The sequence below is a fragment of the Atractosteus spatula genome, chromosome 13, assembly GCF_055471065.1.
Source record: "Atractosteus spatula isolate fAtrSpa1 chromosome 13, fAtrSpa1.hap1, whole genome shotgun sequence".
NCBI lineage: Eukaryota > Metazoa > Chordata > Actinopteri > Semionotiformes > Lepisosteidae > Atractosteus > Atractosteus spatula.
In genome coordinates, this window is record NC_142718.1 from 21,872,959 (window position 1) to 21,899,420 (window position 26,462).

At 36.2% G+C, this 26,462-nt stretch overlaps 2 protein-coding genes across 4 annotated transcripts in view; both read left to right on the forward strand.

The window, feature by feature from the left end:
- itgb2 (integrin, beta 2) overlaps positions 1 to 6,201 on the forward strand; it is a 29,016-nt gene extending 22,815 nt beyond the window's left edge. For both annotated transcript variants that reach the window (XM_088930353.1, XM_088930354.1), the window contains exons 14-16: positions 1,634 to 1,845; positions 3,134 to 3,300; positions 4,567 to 6,201. In XM_088930353.1, coding sequence (XP_088786479.1) covers positions 1,634 to 1,845; positions 3,134 to 3,300; positions 4,567 to 4,632 — 445 coding nt within the window. In that variant the 3' untranslated portion in view covers positions 4,633 to 6,201. The remainder of the gene's footprint in view (positions 1 to 1,633; positions 1,846 to 3,133; positions 3,301 to 4,566) is intronic.
- A 1,827-nt stretch (positions 6,202 to 8,028) lies between these two features.
- Positions 8,029 to 26,462, forward strand: part of vil1 (villin 1) — a 32,027-nt gene continuing 13,593 nt past the window's right edge. The window contains exons 1-4 of one of the 2 annotated variants that reach the window (XM_088930562.1): positions 8,029 to 8,148; positions 25,156 to 25,252; positions 25,544 to 25,618; positions 26,180 to 26,376. In XM_088930562.1, coding sequence (XP_088786688.1) covers positions 25,178 to 25,252; positions 25,544 to 25,618; positions 26,180 to 26,376 — 347 coding nt within the window. In that variant the 5' untranslated portion in view covers positions 8,029 to 8,148; positions 25,156 to 25,177. Of the gene's footprint in view, positions 8,149 to 16,959; positions 17,011 to 25,155; positions 25,253 to 25,543; positions 25,619 to 26,179; positions 26,377 to 26,462 lie in introns of those variants that run through there. The other variant, XM_088930563.1, reaches the window with a different exon arrangement.

Below are 26,462 nucleotides of genomic sequence, written 5' to 3' on the forward strand. Positions count from 1 at the left end.
TAAATATGATACCATAAGTTAATTTATCAGAAAATGCACACACTTGAGGAGTTCAACTTTCTCAGAAAAAAATATTTACTTACAGTTTCTATTTATTTTAGTATATCTTCAGGGGAACAAGAAGTTATTAGGGATCCAAGAAAAGAAAGAAAACTTAAAGAAATAAATAGTTTCTGGAGTTTGAAGCTGTAGCATGAAATCCATGCTTTAAGCAATCTGGTCTTTTTTTAATGACATTGCTATTGACTGTTGATTGTGCTTGTTTATGATTGTGCTAAGCCATTATAATAAAATCCAGGTCTCAACTTATTTATTTTTTTAGGAGGACATACAATATGGTAAAATGTCCCTTTTAAAAGTCAGAAGTATTCATCATCATTCAGTGCCTATATGCTAAATTGTACGGTATCATAATATCATAATGATTGACAGTATCTTTTTCTGAAAAATAAAAATCATAGTGATCTCTGAATGTTTGCACTATGGCAAGAGACCTTTGGGATATCTTTTATTTCACAATTCCAGTGTCATGACAGTTGCTTGCCAACAGTTGCTTGGTGACAGTTTCTTGCCGACAATTGTGTTATGACAGTTCTTTGCAATAACATCAGCTTGCCAGCTATTTCCTCAACCAGGTGAATTAAATACAATTAAAAGAGTTAAAGTATAGATACACCATCTTTTTAAACTCAACATCTCAGAGAGTTAATCTGACCGAGCTGATGAATAGCCAAATAGTCCACACTTTGAATATCTTTTCTTTTAATGCTTACACTCAAGTTAGGAGTGTCCACATGGAAATTAAAATGGGACCATCACATACAGTAAGCTGTTCCCTTGATATATTTATGACATATATGGTATTCTACAAATTCAAGTAAATACCTGAAACATTCACTTGAATTTCACAATCTCACCTGAAGCTTTCATTTAACCAAGAGCATATTTCCACCTACTGTAGATTTGGAATACACAAAAACATTTCAGTAACATGAAAGAATATAGAATTTTTAGATATTTTCCTCACACCATCCACTACAAGCCTGCCAAACCTCTTTCATCTTTATTACTCTCACCCAAAGGCTTGCAGAAACTCAGTTGCTTATCTTCAACTTTTTACCATGACGATTAAGATTTTCTAAACAAAGGTCAAGAAAGGGCGGACAGTTTTGAAAACTTTTTCCACATGAAACAATTGTCACAGGTAAATCGAGAGCACCACCCACGGGCAGAATGCTTTACCCATCCATTGGGTGGACTGGAGTCTATCCTGGCAAGCAAGCGGCATAAGGCAGGATACACTCTGGCCAAGATGACAATCCATAGCAGGGCACACACAGACACCCTATCAGTATGTCTCTGGACTGTGGGAGGAAACCGAGGCACCAGGAGGAAACACACACAAGTACAAGGAGAACATACAAACATCACGAAGATAACAACCCAGGAATCAAATTCAGGGCTCCAGCCATGCAACACCAAATATGGATATTTCATCTACAAATACTTATTGTCACCAAAGCTTTCCTAGAACTTTTTTGGGGAATATTGGTCGCATGTGACTTTTTAATATAAACTTTGAAGGTGTCAATGTAGAGTATGGAATATTTGCCTTTTACTTTTATGCTTTCAGACCTTGTATTGAATGTCTGGGGTTCAACACTGGCCCATTCAGTAAGAACTGCAGTGAGTCATGTAAGAATATCATCACACATCAGATAAAGGAGGATGTGGGAACTAAGAAGGTTTGCAAAGAAAAAGACACCGAAAACTGCTGGATGATCTTTGTAATGAAGGAACTTGATGGCCAGAATATGTATGAAGCCTTGATCAAAAAGGAAAGAGGTGAGATATTTGATATTGCAAAAACTATATGAGATACAGTATGTGTTTCATTCTGTTCACAGGGAAAAGTTGCCAAAAACTGAAGAAACCAATATTATCATTAGCAAAGAACCCAGCTCTAACTAAATGTGTTCACTGTGTATTCATTTAGTATTGCCAAAACCAAAGGGACATTAATGAAGACAGACAACATTTTTCAAAATAGAAATAATATTTATTTGTTTTTAATATACTTTGTTCTTTAGTATTTCTATTAAGAAATATGATTTGAAAAAATGATCCTAAATTCTTGTGTAGTATATGTGTTGGAACCCTGGATCCAAAACATCTGCACAGGCCAGATATACTGTATGTGAAAGTCTAAAAGGTTACTAGATAAAAAAACTTTCTCCTGACACAAGGCATCCCTCTTGAGGACTCAGTGTAGAGATGTCACCTTAACAGGCTCATTATACACTTTAAAGTGTGTGTTATGTTTGGGAGAGCCAGAGCTTGCAGTCTTTAGTCTCTTAGTCCATAATATCCAGGATATTTAAACCCTGCTCTGCTACTGATCTAGTGCTCTGCCATTGACAGACCTTCTGACAACGGTAGTGCACTTTCCAACACTAGTCTGTGTCTCAAAAGCATACTCTGCCTCAATCCTTCCTGAAAGACTCTCTGTCTGTCCTGGACTTGTTCTGCCAGTCTTCAGCCACCTACTGACACAAGCACCGGACCAGTGGCACAGTTCCCTGACTATAATCCTATGTTGCAGCTCAGCCACCATCCCCATATCTACCCTATTAGTTGCGCTCGCCTCCTTGTCTTATGTGATCCTGATCTCCATCTTGCTTCCAGAATGTCTTCGTCGTGCTTTGCCAGTCTCTATGCGCTGACCTACTTCAGCTATCTCCACCTGCCTTATCTCCTCCTAGAGTACTGCTTTTGGGTTCTCCAATCTGTCAGAAAGACAATGCTTTTGGGTTCTCCGAACTGTCAGAAGAAGTTCCATGGCATGTGCTAAATATAAAAGCTTTGAAGTTAGAAAAGAGTTTTTGTGTGTGGAATGAAAGGTAGCTGAGGCTTAAAATTATAAAATGAAGGTCACTATGTACACTCACAGAAAGTACATTATAGGCAGTCAAAGTGTGAATGTCTGTTATCTCCAGTCACTGGTGAATCAGACGTAGGCAGTAGCAAAGGCAATGAAGCTATAGTATACACAAATTACAAAGGGAAAGATTGGTCAAAAGAACCTCAGAATGTTGCATATATATGGGCCTTTGTCAATCCTCTCATGTTTCAGAATGTCCTGAGCCACCCAACATTGCTGCCATAGTGGGGGGTACGGTAGCTGGAGTAGCCCTCATTGGCTTTGCACTGCTGCTCATCTGGAAATTGATAACATCGTGGATGGACCTGAAGGAATATCAAAAATTTGAAAAAGAAAAGCAGAAGCAGAAATGGAGTAATGTAAGTAATTTTACTTCTTAACTGTTGTGATTTATATATTTATTTTTTCAGAGTTTGTCTTATCCATTCACTGGAGTTGTAATTCAGTACATTGACCTGAAGGGAAAATGCACTTGAAAACAGTAGTTATACCACATTTTTTGGGCATCATTTCAATATTAGTCAAACTACACAGGCTCTTCAGGAGAAACGAATCAAATGATGGCTACCTAAAGCAGTAAATTAAAGTAGTAAAGTAGTAAAGTGCTATATGCAAATATACACAAAAAATACATGACTTTCATATACCAACTGAACTGTATTTTTTCACTTCTTTCATGGACAATGTCTGTAATGTTGAATATATGTTTTACAGCAGAATGTCACAAGATGGTGGCCTTGAGTCTGACCACAAAATCTAACATTTCTTGTCTGAAGCCTTTCTCAAGGCTTCTCAAGGCAGTTCAACCAAAACTCTCTATCGGATACCATTATTCCATTGTGGAGTGCAGTTCTCTACAGAATGCAACTCTGATATTTTGTATCCCGTTTTTGATGGCCTGTCCCCCATCTATATATACTCTAATGTGTTATCAGTAGCTCACAAATGGCTAGCCAACAATTTTCTATTTTAGTATATACAGTGAAAAAAATGTAGGCATACCTGTGCATTTGTTGGTGTCCTGTGTCATAGCTCTTAAGACAGACATCTGGTTTGCCTTCACCACTTGCTTTGAAGTTCATTTTACCTGGCCTGAGCTCAATTTCTGCTTTTCTTACTTTTGTACAATTGTTTTTGTTACTTGGGTACAATTTCCCCACCAGTGGGCCCTGTGAATCATACTCTCCACAGTTTTACGGACATTCATATACTGTAGTTATATCCCTGCTCATCCTGATGTACAAGAGCAACCAGCCATAATGAAATGTTAAAACACTATCAGTTCTGACCTCGATATCATATGAGTAACATGGATATACAATAGCTGTTTCAGATTGTTCTATACCTTTTGTTCTTTTCACAAATTTTTTAAATAACACGTCTTACACTATTATCAAAGAAAGGCAGCCTATTCTGATACATTTAGTAACATTGTATGATTTTTTTAGAATGAATCAGGGTATGTTGTGCTTTAGTTATGTTTGTGACATTTCTTGCAATGTGTCATATTTTGCAGGACATATTTTGATCTTTTATTTTTTAGAGCCCCCATTTAAAGTTTGAACAGAATGCCAGTAAGTAATGATATTTTTCTTTAATCCTGTCTTGTTTTATTCTCTTAACAGGCTGATAATCCACTTTTCAAGGGTGCCACCACAACTGTAATGAACCCCAATTTCTCTGGTGAATGAACGTTTACATAATGTTATTACAAAAAGAAACTACATAATTAATTACAAAAGAATGGCTCTTTTTTATTCTTTAAACTATTCGAAGCTTAAATAATATACAGTACTGTTGTATTTGCAGTGCTACCACTGAATGATAAATTCGTAAGATTTTAATTTGGGCCAATTAAACATTTACATCTAGCACATAGCACCTGTAAGATGGTGCATCAGTTTAACACCATTATAGTCTAATACAATAAAATGTTTAAAAAATAAAGATCAGAATTATACTTATTTATGTATAAATAACATCTTCACAGATTGTTTTTGGTTATTCCAAGTTAAATGTTTGCTTTCTTATTATAGACATACAAAGCATCATTGCACTGTAATTGGGTTTTATGCTTGCATATTATTTTGGAATATAATATTATCTTGTTTAATCTCTGAATTGCGTGGAGTGTTTTAGCATTTTGTCTCATATGAATGCTACCTTATGTTATGCCTGTACAGATTCTGAAAATGCATCATGCGTACATAGCATCAGTCCAGAGTGTACCGTACATGACTTTGAATTCTCCTCTAGTCTATGATTGCCAGCGCATGCGTCCCCAGTCTGATCTCCATTCCTGATAAATTGATAGCAGTATGCAAAAAAAAAAATCAAAGCACATGTCCTATGAATGTAATTCTTAGTTTCACAGCTCTAGTCTCCTGAGGGTTCTGGATTTTACCTAACCAACCTCCTGATTGCTGAGGTATATTGAAACTTTAATTGAACTATTTTCTTTATGTGCTTTGGTAGCTATAAACATGTTAATATGTTTCTAATTCATTACAAATACACATGGGGGGAATTAAATTGTACAAAAATCGCCATGATAATTAAGCATCAACACTTCTGTAGGGATCCAACTCCTATGAATCCTGACATATACAGCATACAGAAAGTGTACATTTTAAAGAACTTAAATTTGGAATTGGGTGGAACAGAAGCTAGAAAAGCAGGACTGAAAAGCTCCTCTATATTTTAGATTAAATGTGGCACAGAACTGGCCCACTGCCTTCTGTTTCCAGCTTTGTTTCACCTAGTAATTGCATGGGTCTTGAAACGGCACAAAAATGAGGGGGCCTCGTTTTATTTAGAATTAAGTTAATTATTAAAGTTTAGGATTAGTACTTAATGAAAAGAACATGAAAATGTTCGTGACTTCCTAGAATCTCTCCCAGCCAATGAAGGATTTCAGAATATGGATTTGTACTAAAGAGGGCAGGGTAGATTGTTCCAGATTCTTGTACCCATTTGCGTTATGAGCATTGGAATTGAAAAACTATGTCAGTATATAGACATTTCCAGAATAACTTGCATTTTCTAAATTGTTTAAGGGCATGAGCTTAATGTTGATTCTTGGTGTTTGTTGAATAATTCTGCAGTGTAAATGTAGGCCACTACTTAGATTTTGAGAGAGCAACGGTATTTCAATTTAAAGTTTTTTTTTGTAAAATGCTATAAAGTTGTGTTCACAGTGAAATAAATTTTGTAAAATGCTATAAAGTTGTGTTCACACTGAAATAAATTTCATAAGAAAATGTATAGTGTCTTTTCTATATTTAACAACATCCATCTATCTTTCCATTTTGTAATTGCTTTATTTAATAAGCAACAGTCACAAGGCAGGAAACATCCACAGACACAGAGACACACATGTACTCATACCGGGGCCAGTTTTTCCAGAAGCTAATTAACCTACCATTATGTCTTTGGAAATCTTCAACCAGTGCTGTCATTTTCTCAGCCAGGCTGGTTAAAACCAAAGTATTAATTAAGTTTTCCCTTTACATTAGGCTGCATGTTTTGTCGTTACTGGGATTTGTCAAAAATTCTGAAAGGCTTTGTGGAGTGACAGGGAGATTGACTCATGGACATTTTATCCCTTCTAAATCATTGAACTCTGTAGCTCTTTCACAGTTCATGGCCTCTGTGACATCTTGTTGTCAGTTTGGAGGGACAGCCCAATCTAGGCCATGTCTTGGTGGTGCAGTATGGCTTCCACGTTTTAAAGATTGACTTCACTGCACACACAGGGACATTCAGTGTCTTTGAAATTTGTATGCCCTTCTCCTGAACTTTGCTCCTTCAAGGTTGAATCTTTGCTTGAAATTCACTGACTGAGGGACCTTTCAGAAACAGGCATGTTTATTCTGAAATCGTGTTTCAATTATTGCATACAGGCAAAGGTTTCAACCAATTGCGTGGCTTATCAAAGCAATTTTGTGCTCCTGAACTAATTCAAGTTTGCCATTGAAAAGCTCATGAATACCTACACACTCAACATATTTTAGCTTTTGAATTTTCTTTGTGGCTCATGTTATTTAACTTCTTTGTTCGATAAAGAACCTGTTTGCTAAGCTAGAGTTAACTTTTCTAAAATCATGTTGACTATCTCCTTATGTCATTATTTCCAAATTTTTTATCCTATAAATTTAGTATTAACTATTGTTTCAATAGCCTCACAAACAATAGAGGATTTACCGGTTTATAATTACCTGGTTCAGTTTAGTCACCCATTTTAAGGATGATCATTATAGTATGTTAGCAATTTTGCCATCTATGAGTACTACCTCTGTTTTGTAAATGTCCTATTCATAACATCTCAAATTTTCTTATATACAATTGATAGAATATGAACAAGCCCTGAATATTTTTGTAAGTGCTTCCTCTGTAGCATTTATGCATCTTCTATGTTAACGCTATTTAATATTGAACTTTATCCTTCCTCAGCCTGAGGCTTGTTGCCAATTTCTTTATTGGTGCCCCATTCCTACCTTGGATTAATAATCTTTCAGTGTTTGTTTATTGTACCCCATGAGATATTGCATTTTTCTTATGGTAGGTTATGAAAATTAGCCTATAATTTCTAAAATAATAGATTTTTGAGCTTTGTATTTGAAAAAAAGATTTCAAAGAATACTGCTTTCATTAGGGCTGCTGTATTTTTTTGTTATCTATAATGGTTTAAGACATCATGCATTTTCATTCATGGGTTTTTAAACCATGGAAGTCATTTAAAGTCGCACATAAAACCTTGGATGAAATTTTGGTTTGAGGTAGGGAAAACAGGTATTACAGAATATACATTGTGACTGCCTGAAGAGAAACATCCAAGCTTCATTAAATGTAAAAGTATCGAAAGTATTGAGTGGACTGGGTCTACAGTGTGTAGGAGTGCATGGATTCTTGGATTGTGCTAGCTTCCACGTTTTCCACAAAAGAAGCTGAATAAACAATATGGTGAGTGAATGCCATTCTTGTTATGTAATAGCAGAGTCTCTGCTTTCTGCGGTTCTGTGGCTCAGAGCGTATAGGAAACAGGCAGCAGAGCGAGTATAATCTGTCTCTAGGCTGCACTGCAAGTCGCTCTAGTTAATGTGTGCAGAGAATGTGTGGAAGCGCTGTGGGGGCTGAAGTTCATTCAGAGAAACAAGGAGAGCTTGGTGTCCAAGTGCCAAGGTTACAGGTAACTCCTTCAAGATCCGGTAAGGTGAAATCCTCCGAATTAAACAGTTATTTCTTGTGAGTTATTTTACCTTTAGTTCTTTTTGTTAGGTCTGCTGTATACAAATAGTGCCTGCTACAGGTTTCATTTCCTCATCAACAAAGACGAACACTGTTGTTCCTATTGTTGTTGCATTTAAGCGTCTTCATTGACAATAGTAGAAATTCAATTTTTTTACAGATTTAGAAATTAGGGAAGGAATTGTCCTCCATTCATCTAAAGTTGTTTATGCTTGCCTCACTTTTGTTGTTTTTTTCCTTTGGGTCCTGCATTTGATTTCGGGGAGACAGAGTTAATTAAAGCCAACCGCAATTTGCTATCAGTTTGTTTGTGCATTGTGTTGCAGGAATGAAAAGAGCAGTGAATCCTACTTGTTTTCAAATGTTAACAGCAGCAAATAATACTTTTTAAGTGTTTTAAAGTACTGTAACGATTCTACAGATTTATGGGACTAGCAACAGTATATCTACAGCAGATTATGTTATAGAAGTGGATACAAAAAGTATTGGGGTCTTTCCTTAAAGAATTGTACTCATCTGAGAAAGCCTGATAGGCGGTGTGCGGTGGCCCAAACTAGCATCACAGTGGAAGTAATTATTCTACGCATGTCTCAAACATTTCATTCAAGTTGATAACTTGAAAAAATGTAAGTTTGTGGCATGAAAGCAGAACAAAACTACAGGCAATAGTCCATGAACAGTAGCATTTGCCATGACCGTTGGCCACCAATCCCCAAAACCCCCCAAAAAACATAGATGTAATTTAATGTGTCATGAACTACATGGTGCTTTTGTTATAAAACTACAGTATGTATGTTAGATATATCTTTTTCAGAATGACCCTCCTAGGCAACACACTGATACATGTAACTAGCACTGAAAAAAATATAGTGACACATATATGATGCCAAAAATACTTTGAGAGCTCAGCTCCTGCAAATAAGTAATAGTGAGAAATGTCATTTGTGTTACTTCACTAAACTATTTTAAACTGCTATACCCATAATTAATTATTTTGTGATCTTTTTAGGATCCCAAGGATCCTAATATAATATAGTGATTATATTGTATATTGATAATAGTGAGGAGAGGAATTGTATGTTTACAGGTAGGGCAAGCTTGTTTTCATTGAATGGCTTTTTTTTCTTATATTTGAAATTGCTTCTGTCCTGAAACCAAAAAGACTTGCAACCTCATACTTTGCACGTGTGTGCGTTCGGTAAACTTAATTCTGTGGCAAAATGTTGGGTTCTTTGTCCTCCAAAAGATGGTCTGATCTGCATGTTTGAAGAAATTTGAATAATCTTATGAACCACAACAGCAAATGAATTGAAAACTGAAAAATGTCATCAATAGCCAAAGTTTTTTTTCAAATTTCTTAAAAGTATAATAATAATAATAATAATAATAATAATAATAATAATAATAATAATAATAATAATCTTTATTTTTACGGTATATCATAAACGGTTTGCAGAAATGTGGCCCATCACACAAATTGCTCTTATTTTAAAATCCAAACATTGTAGAACTAAAAATTATAGTACCAATTGATTAGTATTACACCATTATATTGTTTTAATAGTAGTACATATGGGAAGGACCTATGTAAAAATAGGTTCCTATAAGCCAAGTTCTGACTTTTTGACACCAAGTTCTTTCCATTTTTAGTAAATATGTGGTTAATATCATTAACTCCTAAAATTGCTCCAGTCATGGTAAGTTTCATTGTATGAGCATACCATTAAAATAATAGTCAGGCAATAAGACTGCTAAATTGCCAATCTGAAGCTCCTTTAACAAATCACCCATAATGGCTACAGTACATGGACATACAGTTTTCATTGTATTCAGCATACTGCACTACTTGGACATAATATATTGCATACACCATGGACACATAGCAGCTCTATTCATATTGAGTTTTGTCTGAGTTTATTTTATTCCATTTCTATTGCACTATTATGTATTGTTATGTAACCTTCTTTTGTAACTTTAATTTTGTTACCCCCCGGTGAGCTCGTAGAAAATACATTTCATTGCCAGCAACTACTGCTGCATGCTGTATTGTGTGCATTTGATAAATAAACTTTGATTTGATTTGAATATTTAACCTGATTGTTCCTGCATACACCGAGATGACCACTGATAGCAATTTTGTTCAGACAAATCAATTGCCTCTGCCTAGAGAACTACTGTACCAATTGAATCTGTCACATTTCACAACCAACCAAAACATCTTCTATTTTGCACCTCAGAAGCTGCTGTGATAATTTCCCCTGAGGTGAATTGCTCCTGTTGTAGAACTGTTTGGCCAGTTAATGTGATTGATGGATTTGATTAGTATCATTCTAGTGATAATTCAATAATCATTTGATGGACTTCTGCATAAATCATACCTTACAGTCATTGATTTCACCAAATTCAAACTACTTATGTCATGGGAACTGCTACAGTTAGTTATTTACTATACCACTCTACTAGTTATTTAGATTTTTTGCAAGAATGTACCTGTTTAAGGATTGGATTAATTAAAAAAAACTACAAGTATGTGCAATGAAGCAAAGAGTAGATGAAGAAAACCATGTCCGGCTGACAGACTGAAGAACCCAATGAAGGCTGAGAATCAGACAAGATGGGAAATGTAAAGAAGAGGACAGAAAGGACAGAAGGCGGAGGCTGACAGAGATTGGCGAAACAAGACAGAAAGCGGTAGCAGACAGGACTGGTCAGTGAGAATAGGTAAACAACTATCAAGGTGGATCTAAGCAGGGGGGCTGCACCACTGCGCAGGGCTACAGGCTGGTAGTATCGGTGCTGGGCAGGAAACAACAGGATGCACACAGCCAGAGTGGGTTCAAGGCAGAGGGAGAATCTATTGGGAAGGATTCAGTTCAGAAGGTATCTCAATGACAGAGCATCTGATCAGTGACAGGGCTCCCGATCAAATATCCTGAGCTTGATGTAATTAACAGCCATTAACTGATAGAAGGTCTTTGGGACAATCGACCCAAGTAAGTCTGAGCACCCCCAGGAGGCGTTCAATTCCTCTTGAAAATGTGCCCATATTCCGAGGAGACCGAGGGCTGTGAGCTCTGGCTCACCTGGGTACAACACTATATAGTTTCAAAAGGATCAACCAATAGTTTAGCACGGGACAGGGACTACCATATAAGTATTACCATCAATGTCACAGCTTTTGTGTGTGCTGATGTTTAAGGAAAAATAAATGTGCTCTATGCAACTTCAATTGTTGTAAGTAGCAGGACACTACCTGATACATTGGTGCTATTAATCATTTTAAACGTTAGAACTTTGTTTGCAAATATTTCAGTATATTTGAAATATATCCTCTAACAAGAGTGAGAAAATACTTGTCTAAGTACATCACAAATTTGACAATATGACTTTGGTTACACAATGTCTGAAAAGTAGATAAATATGTGTCAGATTATGCTTGGCAGTAGTTATAATTACAATGCAAGCAACCTGTAGCTCAGAATAAATTGGTTGTGATGACACAAGTGATAACTCACTGCACCTCAGATATATAAGCAAACTAGAAAGGAGGAACCAAAAGATACTGAGAAGCAGTGTAGACAGTAGTTATACAACAGCCTTAGGCCTTATAGCCTGGTCTTATCAGATCTCAGAAACTAAACAGATGGGTGTGAGCAGTACTAGTATGAGAGCTATCAAAGGAAAACCAAGCTGCTTCTCAATGCGCACCAGGAAGTGGCACTCTTTTCTCAGAACCACATTTTCAGATCAAAATCCCAGTATAACAGGGGATAGTGCTGTAGAATTCTGTCCTTTAGATGAGACATTAAATTAAGGTTCTGACTTAGTTATTAAAAATCACATGACATTGATTGTCCAAGTAGTGGTGTTCACCTTTGTTTCCTTGTTTCATTCCACTTTGGCCTTGCACATATTGTTCTACCCGAGTTTAGACCTTAACTCAGCTGGGGAAGTAGCTTCTCACTTACTCCTCTCATTTGCTGTGCAACGTGGGCTGCAATTTTCTTCTTAAAGCAGCTCAAGCTGTTCAAATTGCAATAAACCAGATCACCCCAAAGCTTTTCAAGCTAAAGATCTGTAATTTTAGCATTGTCGAGCATTACAGTGGCATCAGTAGATCCTATGCAAAATCCTTAGTTTCCAGACATAAATGCTAAGCCAATCCATGGTCAGAAACAATGCAGTCAAAGGAGGCAGAGACAGAAGTATCCCTAAAGTGCAAAATCAGTAACCAGGAGTCCACAGCCATAGAGGAGTCAGAGTCAAAAGCCAGAGACCAACAAGAGTACACCACAACAAGGAGACAGAGCAGCTCAGACAGGAGACACCCAATACTGAACAAAGAGTGGCATGCGAAGTAGGCTTAAGTAAGGGAGAGAATGTTGGTGTGTTTGATTGATTAATTGGAGACTGCATGAGAATGTGAGGTGCATTATTGAAGAAGATTAGATCTTCTGGAGCGAGACGCAGGTGACGTAACACTGTAATCATGTGTGATGTTAGCCATTTCATTGACATCATTATCTGCAATCATCATGGATCCAAGAAATGACATAGATTGTTGTGAAAAAAAGAAATCAATTTATGCTTCCTCAACCAATGCCACAGTAAACTTTAGAATATGCCAGTGAAATGTTGCAGAGGTTTAATTTTTACCTGAATCGCAGTAGTGTCTGCATTGAAGCAAAGGTTTTGTGGTTGACAGCTGTAGTACAGTAAGTAAGCAGTTTTACACCATAATACGACCATATTATTTACTTTTAATTTTTGGTTTAAATCTGACATTTCAGACACATGCTACACATTTACAACCTTCAGTTTGATAAGTTATTTCTGCAATTGCATGCAACAGTCATAAAACTACCAAGGTATAATGAAAGAGAATTTCAGGAAGTTTGATACAGTAGTTATTATATAATTTTTTCTAGTAGATATACTGGGATTTTCTTTTACTGTATATATACAATATAACAAGTAAATTCATTAAGCTGATTGACACTTTCTCATCTTCAGGAGTTGTACTGTGAAAGCATGTGAGGTCACCGTTTTAAGCAATACAAGCTGTAGACCTGTGATGTATGCTTCGTACTCGCTTGTAAAGAATGTCTGACATTTTGAAAGAACTCAACTTTATAGTCTTGAACAGAAAAGACTAAGACAACATTAGATTTAGAAGGCAATGATAAAGACAAACCAAAATACTTATTCAAAATGAACAATGAAACACAAACCAGAGGATATAAGTGAAAACTCTGTGGAAATGCCTTTAAAACTGAGAACAGGAGACACCTCTTTACTCAAAGGGTCATGGGAGTATGGAACAAGCTATGTTGCTGAAACTTGGTTTCTTTCGATAAACAGATGGATGAGATCTCAATTAACTGCTAACTACCACATGGGCTAGAGGCTGAATAACTCCCTCTCGTTCATAAACTTTCTTATGCTTTTATATTCTTGAATGTAAAACGAGAAGCCACACTAGCAAGAAAAGGACTTTAATTGATGCCCTGTCCTAGGCAGTCACTGATGCCTGATCCCTCACATCACCACCAAAATTTCCATATTTCACAAAATCAACCACTGCTTAGAGAGCACTGTGCGCTGCTTCCAACCTCCAAAGGACACAAAAAATTATACAGATATTCTGAACTATATATACATACAGTATATAGTGCCTTGACAGGGTACAATAGAAGGTGCTGCCTCTATACTGTTAAATAAATAAACCTGGAATAAGCACCGAAAGGAAAATTCATAACCACTTATTTAAATGTTTCCCAGTTTGAGCTGAAGTAATGTCATGTTCTGTAATGTATTCTAAAAGAAAAATGTTCACTTAGAATGCGCCTTCACTTAAGAGCTTAGGATCTAGGGTGTAAATATTGTTTACTTGAAAAATGGAAACAGATCTCACTGTGGTAATTGACAAATTAAAATGTGAAACATTTGCTGTAAAAAGTATACAGTACACTTAATTATCATAACTCAAAATCGAAACAAGACTCGGGCCTGCTCACTACTGTGATGGGAGTCCTCTAAGGAAGTCTCTTCCCTGTTGTCCTTCTCCACTTACTTCCAGATTCTGGACCGTCTACATAGGGTCCTGAACCACGCTTCCAGGTTACTTTTGTAAGTGGTTTTACAGTAGATTGCTGTCAGCGGTGACATCCTTCAGATGAAGCATTAAAGCAAGGTCCCAACAAGTCTTTACAGAACCAGAGAGTTAACCCTGGTGTACTGTCTAATCTACACTCTCGGCTTGCACAATCTGCAGTCCATAAAGTTCTATTTTTATTCAGTTGTGCAACAGCTTCTGCCACATCCCACCCAGGTGGGTGCTGCTTTTCAGTGGTGGATAAAATGAATACCCTCTTATAATAAAGCACATGGAAATTCTTCAGAATGAAAAGCACTACGTAAATACAACGATTGTTATTTTTTTGTTGCATATACAACCTGCAAGGATTTGCTGCAAAAGCAAAATGATCTATTTATTGTCTCATTTTATGCTCAATATATTTTACAGTCATCAAATATGTCCCTGATGAATTTCCTGTATTCTCAGTGGTTAATGATTAGCACATACAACATATAAAGCTCTTCTGTAGATCAGTACTACCAGCCAAAGCTAGTCAGCCATATTGCTGATACTGAGACTCTGGATTCTTTCAAGAAATGGTTGCACGCGATTCGTGAGTCAATTAGTCATTCACTACCTTGCCGGTCTGGAGAGACCCAGCACAACCTTTTTTATAATCTTACCAAAGAATCACGATAATAAAAAGGATCTAAAGTTTAGAAATGTATACATTTCTGGCATCAAAAAGCCTTCAGGTGCAGAGACAGACTGGCACCCCTCTTTTCACAAAGAGTAACAAGAACCAACAAAAAAATGCCTTTAGGAAAGTTCATTTATGGATATTTATAGATACTTATAGACGTTTTGGCTTATCCCACTTGGCTGTGTTAAGACCAAACACCTGGCTGTAAGATGAAGAATCCGTGACCCCCATGCAGAAAGAGGAGTGAAACCGAGGGTGAAAAGGTGGAGATGGGGTGGAGGAAGTATGCAAAGGAACGAATAGAAGGCAGAGAGGAGCTCATTAAGGTACACGAATTGTTAGTTAGAGCAGTGGAGCTGAAGCAGGCCTTGGTTGGTATCGTTACAGATGAATCTTCATTTAAAACACCATTCATTGGTCCACAAAAACATGTTACCTATTATTTATCAAATTATCTGTTAACACGTCAGAGAAATGGAATCACCCACTTGTGTTCTCGGTTTCAATGTGAATGGAAAACCTGCCTGAGCACATACAGGATTTTGATAAGCAATTATATCAGACATCGCCAACCCAGCTGTTAGAGCACTCCAGTTTAACACGATTTTGTAGGTGACCACAGATAAATACATACATTAAATTACATACATTACATTAAATACATACAGTAAATCATAGATCTCTAAAGGCTTGAAAAAATTGCTTGTGATCAATCGCAGGTGATTTGGTAAATGAAGTAATTTACAAGTCATTGGGGACAAAACCCATCAGCTCTCAAGGACAAGTGTTAATTGAGCAGCACTTGAAGTCCTATTTAGGGTGAAAACATGCTAGATTGAGGATCTCCAGAATCAGGAATTCTGAATTATAGCTTTGTTCAATATTCCACAGATAAATAACCATAACCAGAATCCGGACATTGACATTTTCATTTCTTTGTATTCTGTCCCCATTTTTTAAAAGCGAGGACACCAGAAGGTACAAAGTGCCATTTCTTACACTTGTAGAAGGTATCTACTGTATAAACAATTTAATTAAACAAAATTAATAAGAGTAGAAATTTGCAGCATTATGTCAATACTGGGCTGCTTTTGAGCAATATATATGCATTGATAGGATGATTAGTTTATGAAAAACTAATCATATTAAAGTAGGACATTCAATTCAGTAAAGAAAAATTGCTTTAAGTGTGGATTGGGGAAGGTGTTTGTCAATTCTGCACCTCCAGAATTTCTCAAAATTGATTTCTACTAAATACATTAAGCAAATAAAATGTTTTAGGTAATAAATGTGTCAAAATAACCCAGTTTGGTTATGGAACTTTTACATTAAAAACTATTATAAAAGTACTGTATATGAATGTGAAATACAATCATTATTAGAATGGAGCCTACATTGAAACCAACACGATTTTAGTTAACATACACATTAAGTAACATGTCAAGGCTACTATCTTGAAATAACTATTTGGCTAAAATTAGTTTTCACCAGTAACATGCTGGACCATATGTAAAAAAAGTAATAACATTTTCAACATTGTTGGGTCTCCCCCCAACACTCCGTGGTCAAAGGTTAATCTGCCTGCTCACTTTGGAATGCCAGATTATAACAGGACTTGATGATCAGGCAGAATCAACTTTCACTATTCACAGATTGCAACATTTCCAGCCTCCTCAAACTTTTAGTGCAAAAGGGCTCTGAATCCAAAGACAGGTCTGCAGTCATATTTTCAAAGTATTACTTCAGGGCTGTGTGAAAGGCACAAATCCTATTTGCCATCACATGCTGCTTCCTAATGAACTGAAAGAAATCCTGTCTGTCTTTAGCCAACCAGAAGTGCAGCACTGTCATAGAGGACACACACCTGTATGCAGATGGTTTCTGCACAGCCATATATGGAAAATTAATTGACACCTTTAGCTCAGGTATAAGGCAAAGTCCAGATACTGTAAAGAGCGAAAACAGCAGTTCTGAGCACTTACCTGCTGCCTCTTCTCCAGCACCACCTCCCTGACACAGTTCAGTTAATTAGCTCATCGGGTAAGTGCATTTGAAACATTGTTTTCGTGATCTGTTATTGACTTACAGGTTGTATAACAAATTAAAAGAAACAGTGTGTTTTCGAATCACATATTTGAAATGAGTGTGATCTTTGTACTCTTAATTTCTGCAATGTGTTATTGTGTGTGTTAACTGTATTAGCCTTTTGGTTCATGGTGATTGCTCTTCTCAGAATATAATTATGGATCAACTTACACTGCTGGATATACTGTAGTATTTTGAAAAAACTATTTTTCATTTACTGTTCAACTATGGTTTGATCAAATAAAAAACATGATTTTCTTGTTTTAAATAGTTTTGTTTAAGCATATGTTCATAAAAGATATTTTGTACAAGCGTACTGGGATTATACATGAATGAGGCAGTTCATTCAGAATCAGTAAATTAAATAGGGTGTGGTCATATACTCTAGAATGCCATAGGCAATCATACATCAAGAGTGAGAACATAGTGCAGGTTTTATCAGACTTATACTTGTATTAAAAGAGGTTGTTGTTGCAAAGAAAAACAGAGGAATTGCTAGGAATCTTTTTGAAGGAGTCCATTTTTGACACATTCAAGTGTTTTCCAAGACAACAAAAAATGATGAGGTTACAGTAATTGAATTGATTAATGAAATGTAAGGAAGTCCTTGTCTTTTTCAGATAGATCACCAAATAGGATTTGTTGAATTACTTGTCATTTTGGGGTTTGGCAACAGTCCTGAAGGTTTGTACTTATTCACGTGTACTGTATAGAGAAATAATCAAATGATAATGGAGGTCTAGGATCAGATGTTGATCTCATGGCAAAAAACCAATACAAGGACAAAGGTCTCTTTTCAAGCTCAAAGACAGTGGAAAGTCAGAAAAAGAAGCAGCAAACAGCAAGAGGAAATGATATAGACAACATTTTGAGTAGACTCTTTGTACTTGTGTGTGTATTTCATATACATGTATCTTCATTATCCAAAATACATAAAACACACAATTTACCTTTACCACAATGTAGCATTGTGGGCTGCTGTTTACTTCTGACCTGGCAGTGTAGCTCCGAAATCAATATATACTTAGATATTATAAATAGAAATTGCAAGGTAAAAGTATGTTAAAAAAACTAACATCTACATCTACCAGGAGTGACATGAAAGATCACTTTTGTATGCTGCATTAGATTGTAAAGGAAAACATTCTGTTAATGTACTGTACCAACCTCTAGAGAGAAAAAAATGTTGCTTTAAATAAATTACAGGCATTTTCTTTTTAATTAAACATTTCACCAAAGACAGTTCTCTAATTATACTTTATATAAGGTTCTATGAGGGTGTGGCATGGCATAGTGGGTAAGCCTTTGGACTCATAAGTTACAGGATGTGAATTCAGGTCCCTGCTACAAACTCTGCAGTTCTACTGTGTGCATATATGGTTATTACTTCAAAGCAATAATGAACACCTCCAAGATAAATGTAAACTTTGTTAATGTTAATTCTGTCTTGATACCAACAAATGTTGAATTTGGTCATTATGAACAAAACAGAAAAGCAAAAGACCCATGTGCAAAAAAAAAACAACAATCAAACTGAATAAATGAAATCCCTAGTACTACAGGACTCTAAGTTTCTTAGTAATAGAAACAGCACTTTCACTTTTTAGATTATTTCATCAATCTATACATGCTATACATCTTGTTTCTGTGCCTCCATTCCCTACAGACAGAGCTCAAGCTCTGGAGAAACGTGCCCTTGATGTTCTTGGAGCAGGGATGGTGCCTCATTAGCACAGCTGGAAGATGAGATTATTGAGGATTGTTACTAGTTCAGTGTACCCTGAAATGGTCACAACACCGGCATTTTTTTCTTTCCCTAACTTCTAAGTGTTAAATTGTAGTAGTAGATGGTCTACTACTAGGTACAGGTATATTAGTGAATCACAGTTAGCTGTATACATTTCAAGTCCTCGCTTTCCAGTGAGTGGTTTGGGCAAGCTTACTTCATCGCATTTTGTGTGCACTGTGTGCTACCATTGTTCAAAATCCCCAACCTGGTATAAGCCACTCCCTTCAGAAGGCTTTACGAGGCTAGTTTTGTATCCAGGATGTCAAAATCAGGGCCCTAGTGATCATTGTAAAGGTATTGGCTGTAGGAAATGTGAGAACTTTGACTCAAATTGTTTGACATCCAAGTGTTCTCTTCACAAAATAACTTCAATAGTTCAATCAAGCCCTAATTAATGATCTGAATACTGAGATTTAATGGGGTAATACACCTGGCTGAGGGGGATGACACCCCCACTCCTTTAATGAGGGATGAACCAGAGATCAGCTGCAAGGGTGAAAAATGGGTGGAGAGAGAGGTAGGAAAACGAAATGCACATGCGAAGTAGCAAGAACCATGGTATTTTTAAGCAGGTTGGTGGAATGGGTGAGGTTAGGGTTTAACCTCCTCCCTAACGTTTGTTTTAAACTCCATACTGTTTCACCCTCTGTTGCATAATATTTGAAGATTGATGGAAGTTCAAGAACAGCAATATAAGCTGTAAATCTGATACAGGGAATGGGAAATTAGAAGAATTGCTCAACTTTTCTTATCAGTAAATATATACTGTATACAGGTATAACTCTGTGTCCTTTGAAACACCTCTGAAAAAATACAACATCTACATCTCGACATCTAAAAACGTAACATCTGCAGGTTCTTGATTCGGTTTGGCCGACAGAGTCTTGGATGAAATAAAAGCAGAGCACACACGAAGTAAGAAGCATGATATTTATGACACGGTACATGGAATGAGTGAGGGCAGAGTTTGACCTCCTCCCTAACTTCTTTTTCAAACTCCTTATTGTGTCCCCCTGTGCTGCATAACGTTTGTGGATGAATGGAAGCAGTGTGTCACGTGGTTTTTAAATGGTTGATCCAGCATCATATCACCTCACAAAGAGATGAAAAAATAATTCCCACCTCATCACTTGCTTCTGAGGGAAGTGGCTTTGGTGTCTCTCCCCTGGAGCCAAATCTGGTTTTGTGCTTACACAGACAGAACATTCAAGCCAATTGTGATGTGAACTGTGTCTTGTGTGTTTCATAGTAATGTCACACATTAAAGTAAGGAGGTGGATTATTATCCTGCTGGAGTTAAATGCAGATTTACTGTATATCTTGATTACTACAGCGACAGGTAGGGGGGAACACCCTTTGGAACCCAGTTAATAGTTAATGCCCATGTCAGAGTTAATACCCATGTCTGGATGAGAATCAGCACTCATTTAAGGAACTACTGCTTTCCTATTATATAACCAAATTGCACAACTGATAAGCATGAAATTCTTTTTGATTGTAGCAATGCATTTAATGGACCTGTGGACAGCTGTAAAAAAATAAATACATGGGTCAACTGATAAAATGACTGTGGCTTCCCCTGAATGAATGGCTTTAAAAATTGTGTATCAGGTATCATTATAGCTCAAACAAAAGAGATAATATTTTTTTATAATATTTGATATATGTTGATATATAAAGATATATACTGTAGATATCTATACAGACATAGATACTTTGTAGAAATATATAGATGTATGACTTAGACACTTATAAATGTTTTTAATGATCTTTAAATAACGTTGGTTATGCATATTTAAATAAAAATGCTTCATCTGAGCAGCCAGGTACTGCACTGATCAGACTTTTATTACTTGCTAATAAATACTGATCCATCAGGTAATCCTGTGAGTATCTTTTCTGAATCACCTTCATTTTGATGAGCCATGAATATGTAATTAATAAAATCCAAAAAGGTTACCCTGGAACTTGCTCAAACATTTCTGTAACATCAATAATCCAAACATCACATGATAAAAATCAGTGGTGATAAAGTGGGTGATGAAATAAACTGGGCAGTAGATAATCATCTTATGCAGATCACAAGAGAATGGCAACCGTATTTGGTCATTTAGTTCTTAAAATGGAAAACTGAAAAAGAAACATACTGTACTTATACCATATACCTGTGGTATTTAATTGGTAGCACAAGGTGAAAAGCTAAATACGAAAATAAAATTGATAAATTACAGCATGTGCAGTACCTGTTTAGAATGATATGAATTAACAAACTCAGGATGGTGGAATAATGAACTTTGAGGTCGGTATTAATCCCAGATAGCATTTACTTATAAACTGATTGAATTTTCAACCAATAGCACCAGCAGAATTAGTCAGGGAGGAGGAATTTTATACTGTATATTAATTGCAACAGAAATATTTACCTAGTTCAAGAACAGAATACAGTATAAGCTATAAATCTGCTACAGGGCAAGGGGAATTAAAGGAATTGCACAAGTTTCTTATCATTTAAGTAAATAAATAAGTTTATAAATAAGTTTCTTATTTATATTAGTAAATATACAGTATATATATACAGCTATAACCCTGTGTCCTTTGAAACACATCTGAAAAAAAAATAGTGTCTCAACCTCTGCAAATTTAACGTTTGCCAATTCATTTAGATTCTCAATTTGGTTCGGCAAACAGGGTCTTGGATGAAATAAAAGCTGACTAGGATGAAACCAAACTGAAACCTATTAACTGCAACTTTTAAATTAATTGTGCAACAGATTAGTACTGTGAGACTGTATCTTTGCTCCCTGCCCATTACCCACTAGCCATTATTGCAATGTAATATTGTAATGAACACTCCTTCTTCTGTGTTAGCTATGTGGGGAATGATAGGCTGCAGATGACTTTGTCAGAGATCCTATAGTTTTATTGCCTGTTTCTTTACAGTGGGGCTTGCTAATCACAGAGGCAGAGAAAGAGGTATTAGCCTCAGTTATTTTAACTTATTACTATACGTTTGTGATTACAGTTCTTTCTTTTAGTTATGTTATCTAAATGACCTTAAAGCCAATGAATGCATTAGTACTATAATGATCATATAAAGGAGGGTTAATCATGTCTTTTAACCAGTCATACATGTACTGTATACTGTAGAACATTATGTGACGGTATGGGGTGGACTATGTGAATTTGGCTGTTCACAATGGTTCTCGGCACCGAACCCTTGAATGTTGAGACGCTACTGTACTTGTGAAAATGTAGTATATAAAGTAGCAGGAGGAGAAAATAAAACCTGTTATCGAAGAAAATCGAATGTCTAGTCTCGGAAATAAAATGGAAAATCTAAACTATTTCATTTCATTGTATAAAGAGGGAAAAGGACATGAATAATGAGTACCAATATAGAATGTTCCATCAAAGTCACTTGACTCCTCCTCTCCAGGTGAATACTGGATCCCAGGGCATTAGAACCAACAGCAAGATTGGCAAGCATTAACTACTCTGTTATGTGTTAACTCAGTGTGGGCATCTGTGGTCTATTTCAAGACAGATCAACATGCTTTTGCTTGTAGTAAGCAGTAGTCTTTCATCTGCACACCTAGAATTTAACGAGTATTGTTTGGCTGTGCATGGTTTCTGGGATGAATAAGATTTTATCACAGAAAAACAGCCTTGGTTGCAGCCTGTTGTCAAAATTAGCAAAGACCTCTTTGAAAGAAACAAAATTTGATCAAGACACCACATTGCAAATGCATTAAAAAAATTCCATACCATGAAACAATTCCAGACGTCTTGGTATCCAAAGAGCATTCTAACGTGCATAGGTTATAGTTACAGACATGTACTGTAGATATACCTTATATAATTTATATAGTTCTAAATCTACTTTCCCAAATTCCAATCAGGTTTTTCTAGCTCTCTATAAATCAGCAGCCGCTTAGGATCAGGTGAAAGGAATTCAATTGGAAGGGTTAATTGGCTCAAGGTGGCCATCTTATCATACATTGATTATGCTTTTTGAAAATTTTTGGTCCTCTGTGTTTCTAGTCTGCTGTTAATTTCTCTGCAAAGCTCTCCACAGTTTATTTTCTTCCTATTAGAAAATAAACTACTGTACATATCCTATTCTTTCCCCTTTTACCTGATTGATTTCTTAATACTTAGTAACAGACTGTCTAATGCAGAGATACACTCACAAAAGCATTTACTATTGACATTGATAAATAACTTAATATTGGATTGAATGAGCTCCTCTTATTTTTTTTTCAAACACAGGGAGCTCAGTAAATTGATCTGACTGTACCTGTTTGAAATACAAAACCATTTTTTGCCCGATAAACTGAAATTTTACATTTCAATTTAACTCTGCATGTTTTCTTCATAACGGACATGTAATGTGCTGTGGGGTGTAAAAGAGCAGCTAACAAAAATGAAAAAAATATTCTTTATTCCCAGTAGCTTTTCATTTCCTGACAGCTGTTTCAGTCACCATAACACTACAATGCAGTCTCCTGAAGATAAAATGTAACTAAGCAATAAATTCAACCCCAGAGCAGAGCCCGAATCTCCCGCATTATTAGTATAACAAAACACTTTGTGTAATTAGTAGGTGTATCCTGAGGGAGGGAAGATTTGCAACATGCAGGTTTCATGCTGTTTACTGGCAAAGGGATACCATTTGGAAGCATGCTATTCAAAAAGAGATTCAATTCAGCTCTGTAGAAATATTGAAACAGCTGCAGAGCCTGTATAGTCCCGATGACAGCAGAAAGCAAACGAGAATGCTGTGTACTATACATATTACAAGCCTCTCTTTTTGCACACTGAGTTTCCTGTTTGGCAGGATTAGGTTTTATTCCTCAGGTGTGACGGTACTAATACAACTTTTTCTGCAGAAAAGCTTGTTTGTTTTCACCAAAACAATTTTAGCAGTTAGTGGTAGTGCATGATTCCTCTTCTGGTCCGATATACAGAACAGATATGGAGGTGCAGTTAAATATTACATAATAAATCTGGGTTTTCTTGTTCCTGCTTAAATTGAACTCTTTTAAATCATACCATGTTGTAATATTTAATCATGTAATCATGAATGTTTGCTGAAATCCATAGCCTGTATCTGTGTAACATTTGAGAAGTGTTAAACTTCTCTCACATGAGTTACAAAGCTTTATCTTCACTCTGGCTATCATGAAATAAAGATCAAAGGCAAATGCTGTGGCTTTGTCCTCTAAAGCCAGTCTAAAGTAAACCGAAGAATATTTTTTTCAAGACACCAAAGAACTGTGAAATATATTGCATCTCAAAAGTATTGTAAAGGTAAAAAATAAAAAAATAAGGTCCTTTTTTGTGTTATCAGGGCAACCAAAACGAGTGACATTAACAAACACTTTCAAGGAATAGGGGTGGTGTTTCACTTTTGTTGGTCTTTCTTACAACTTAAATTTAAAGTCCCTGCCACAAAAGAGACATTTCTGAAGTCAATGTTCAAAATCATCAAGACTGTTAATGAGTAACTCTGGTATAATGATAGCAGCCCACCACCTTTTATGTTACAAGAGATAATAACATTTATGTAAGTAGCTGATAACAGCTCTTTCCACTGTACTTCAAATTTGCTCAACACAAAATACAAGTTTCTGATACTATAAACTGTATGAAAGTGAAAGAAACTCATCCTACTTAAAAGAAAAGTGGAAAAAGAAGAGAGAAAAGCATAATGGAAAATGCATAATGCTGCTAATCAGAAATGGTCCATTACAAAGTCTTTAAAAAAATCTCTAGCAAATAATTAACTCAGTCCAATATTAATAACTAAATACAAATTCATTGGATTGAACATTATGAATAGTATTCTATATTTTATTATATATGATATTTATAATGCTCTGTATATGGACCTGTTTTCAAATTTGTGCAAATGTGTTTCTTTTTCCCCACACAAGTTTCACAGTCAGAAGCTGTGAGCCCTTTAATGAATGATACTTTCTGTTGCTATAGGACATTGTATTTCTAGTTCTTTGTCAGTGGTGTGTTATTTATAGTTCTGTGACACTGCACGCCCTGTAAACAAGATGTGCAGTAAGGTCTGAAAATCTGAGGATTGCATATATAAATAAGATTTGTTTTTCACATACACAAACCTCACCCTCTTTAATATGAAGTAGAAATACAAGACAAACCACTTGAAAGGTACAGTGGAGGAAGAAATCTTAAAAGGCAAAGTGAAAATGTAAATTATTGTCATGCCTGTAGCCTCCAATCTTTCTGGACAATTTATTTAGGTTACTGGTCTGCTGTTTGCTTTTGTTCTTCGTAAGGATCTTCCATCAAGAAGGCGCCATGCCGCAAGTCAAATCCCAGGTTTCAAAAGTCCTCAATAAAACAACTCCTGGTTTGCAGATATGGAGAATCGAGGTGAGAATGAACTCTGAAGAGTTTTTTCATTATAACCTAGCAATTTCCTATCCATGTGCTGGCTCCTCTGTCTAAAATCTCTTATTTTAGATATTTGATGTTACAGCTAATTAACATTTAATGGATTAGCTGATGTAATTTGCATTGGCTTTAAACTGTAGTTCTTACCACATGATGAAATATATAAACTTGGCATAAGAATGCTTATAGCTACTGCTGTCTCTGTTTCTCTGGATTGGATGGTGTTGAAACTTCAGAAATAATTATTATATCACTGTTCTTCTTTTTCAGAATATGGAGATGGTCCCTGTTCCTCCCAAATCCTATGGGAACTTTTTTGAAGGAGACAGCTACATCATTTTATATGTATGTCAGTTTTAATCAAACAGGCTTCCTTAAATACAATAATTTCTGAACTGCAGCGTACCATCCAAATCCTAATTGTGGTTATATGCCACAAACATTTTAATGTCAGTAATGTTTTTTGAAACATAGTAAAACAATTTAAATCATTCTTACATGTATAACATTTCAGCTTCTGAAGGTTTACTGCTGGTAACAAGGAGTACAAAGAAGAGATGTATTGTATAATGTATTGATCAATTGAAAGCACTTTTTAATGAAAAATGTGATAAAGTGTGCCCTGAATGACAACAAATTTGGAAGGACATTCACAGACTCCAAAGATTGTGTCTGAATGTGAAACTGCTGATTTAAAAAACGTTTTTTTTTACTGTATTCAATCATGGTAAAAAGAAAGAGAAGGTCGGAGAATAGAGTAGGAATTCTAGCTCCTACACAAACTTAGAAAGGCAAAACAAAGTTTAGAACAAGGTTGTTAAGCAAAGGCTATAAGTTATTTTACAACATCTCTCAGTTAAGCTTCTCACCATTAGCTGATTGTCATTATCCTGTGGTTTTTCCCAGACTCACAAAACAAGCAATAACTACACCTATGACATTCACTACTGGCTGGGAAAGGCTTCCTCTCAGGACGAGCAGGGAGCTGCAGCCATCTACACCACGCAGATGGACGAACACCTGGGAGGCACAGCAGTACAGCACCGGGAAGCCCAGGGCTATGAAAGCGAGACCTTCAAGGGATATTTCAAGCAGGGCATCATGTAAGGACACCTGGGCTTTAGCCCTGCCCCTCATCCACAGTAATATCCTTACATACTGACCTCACAAAACAGCCTCTCACAGGCTA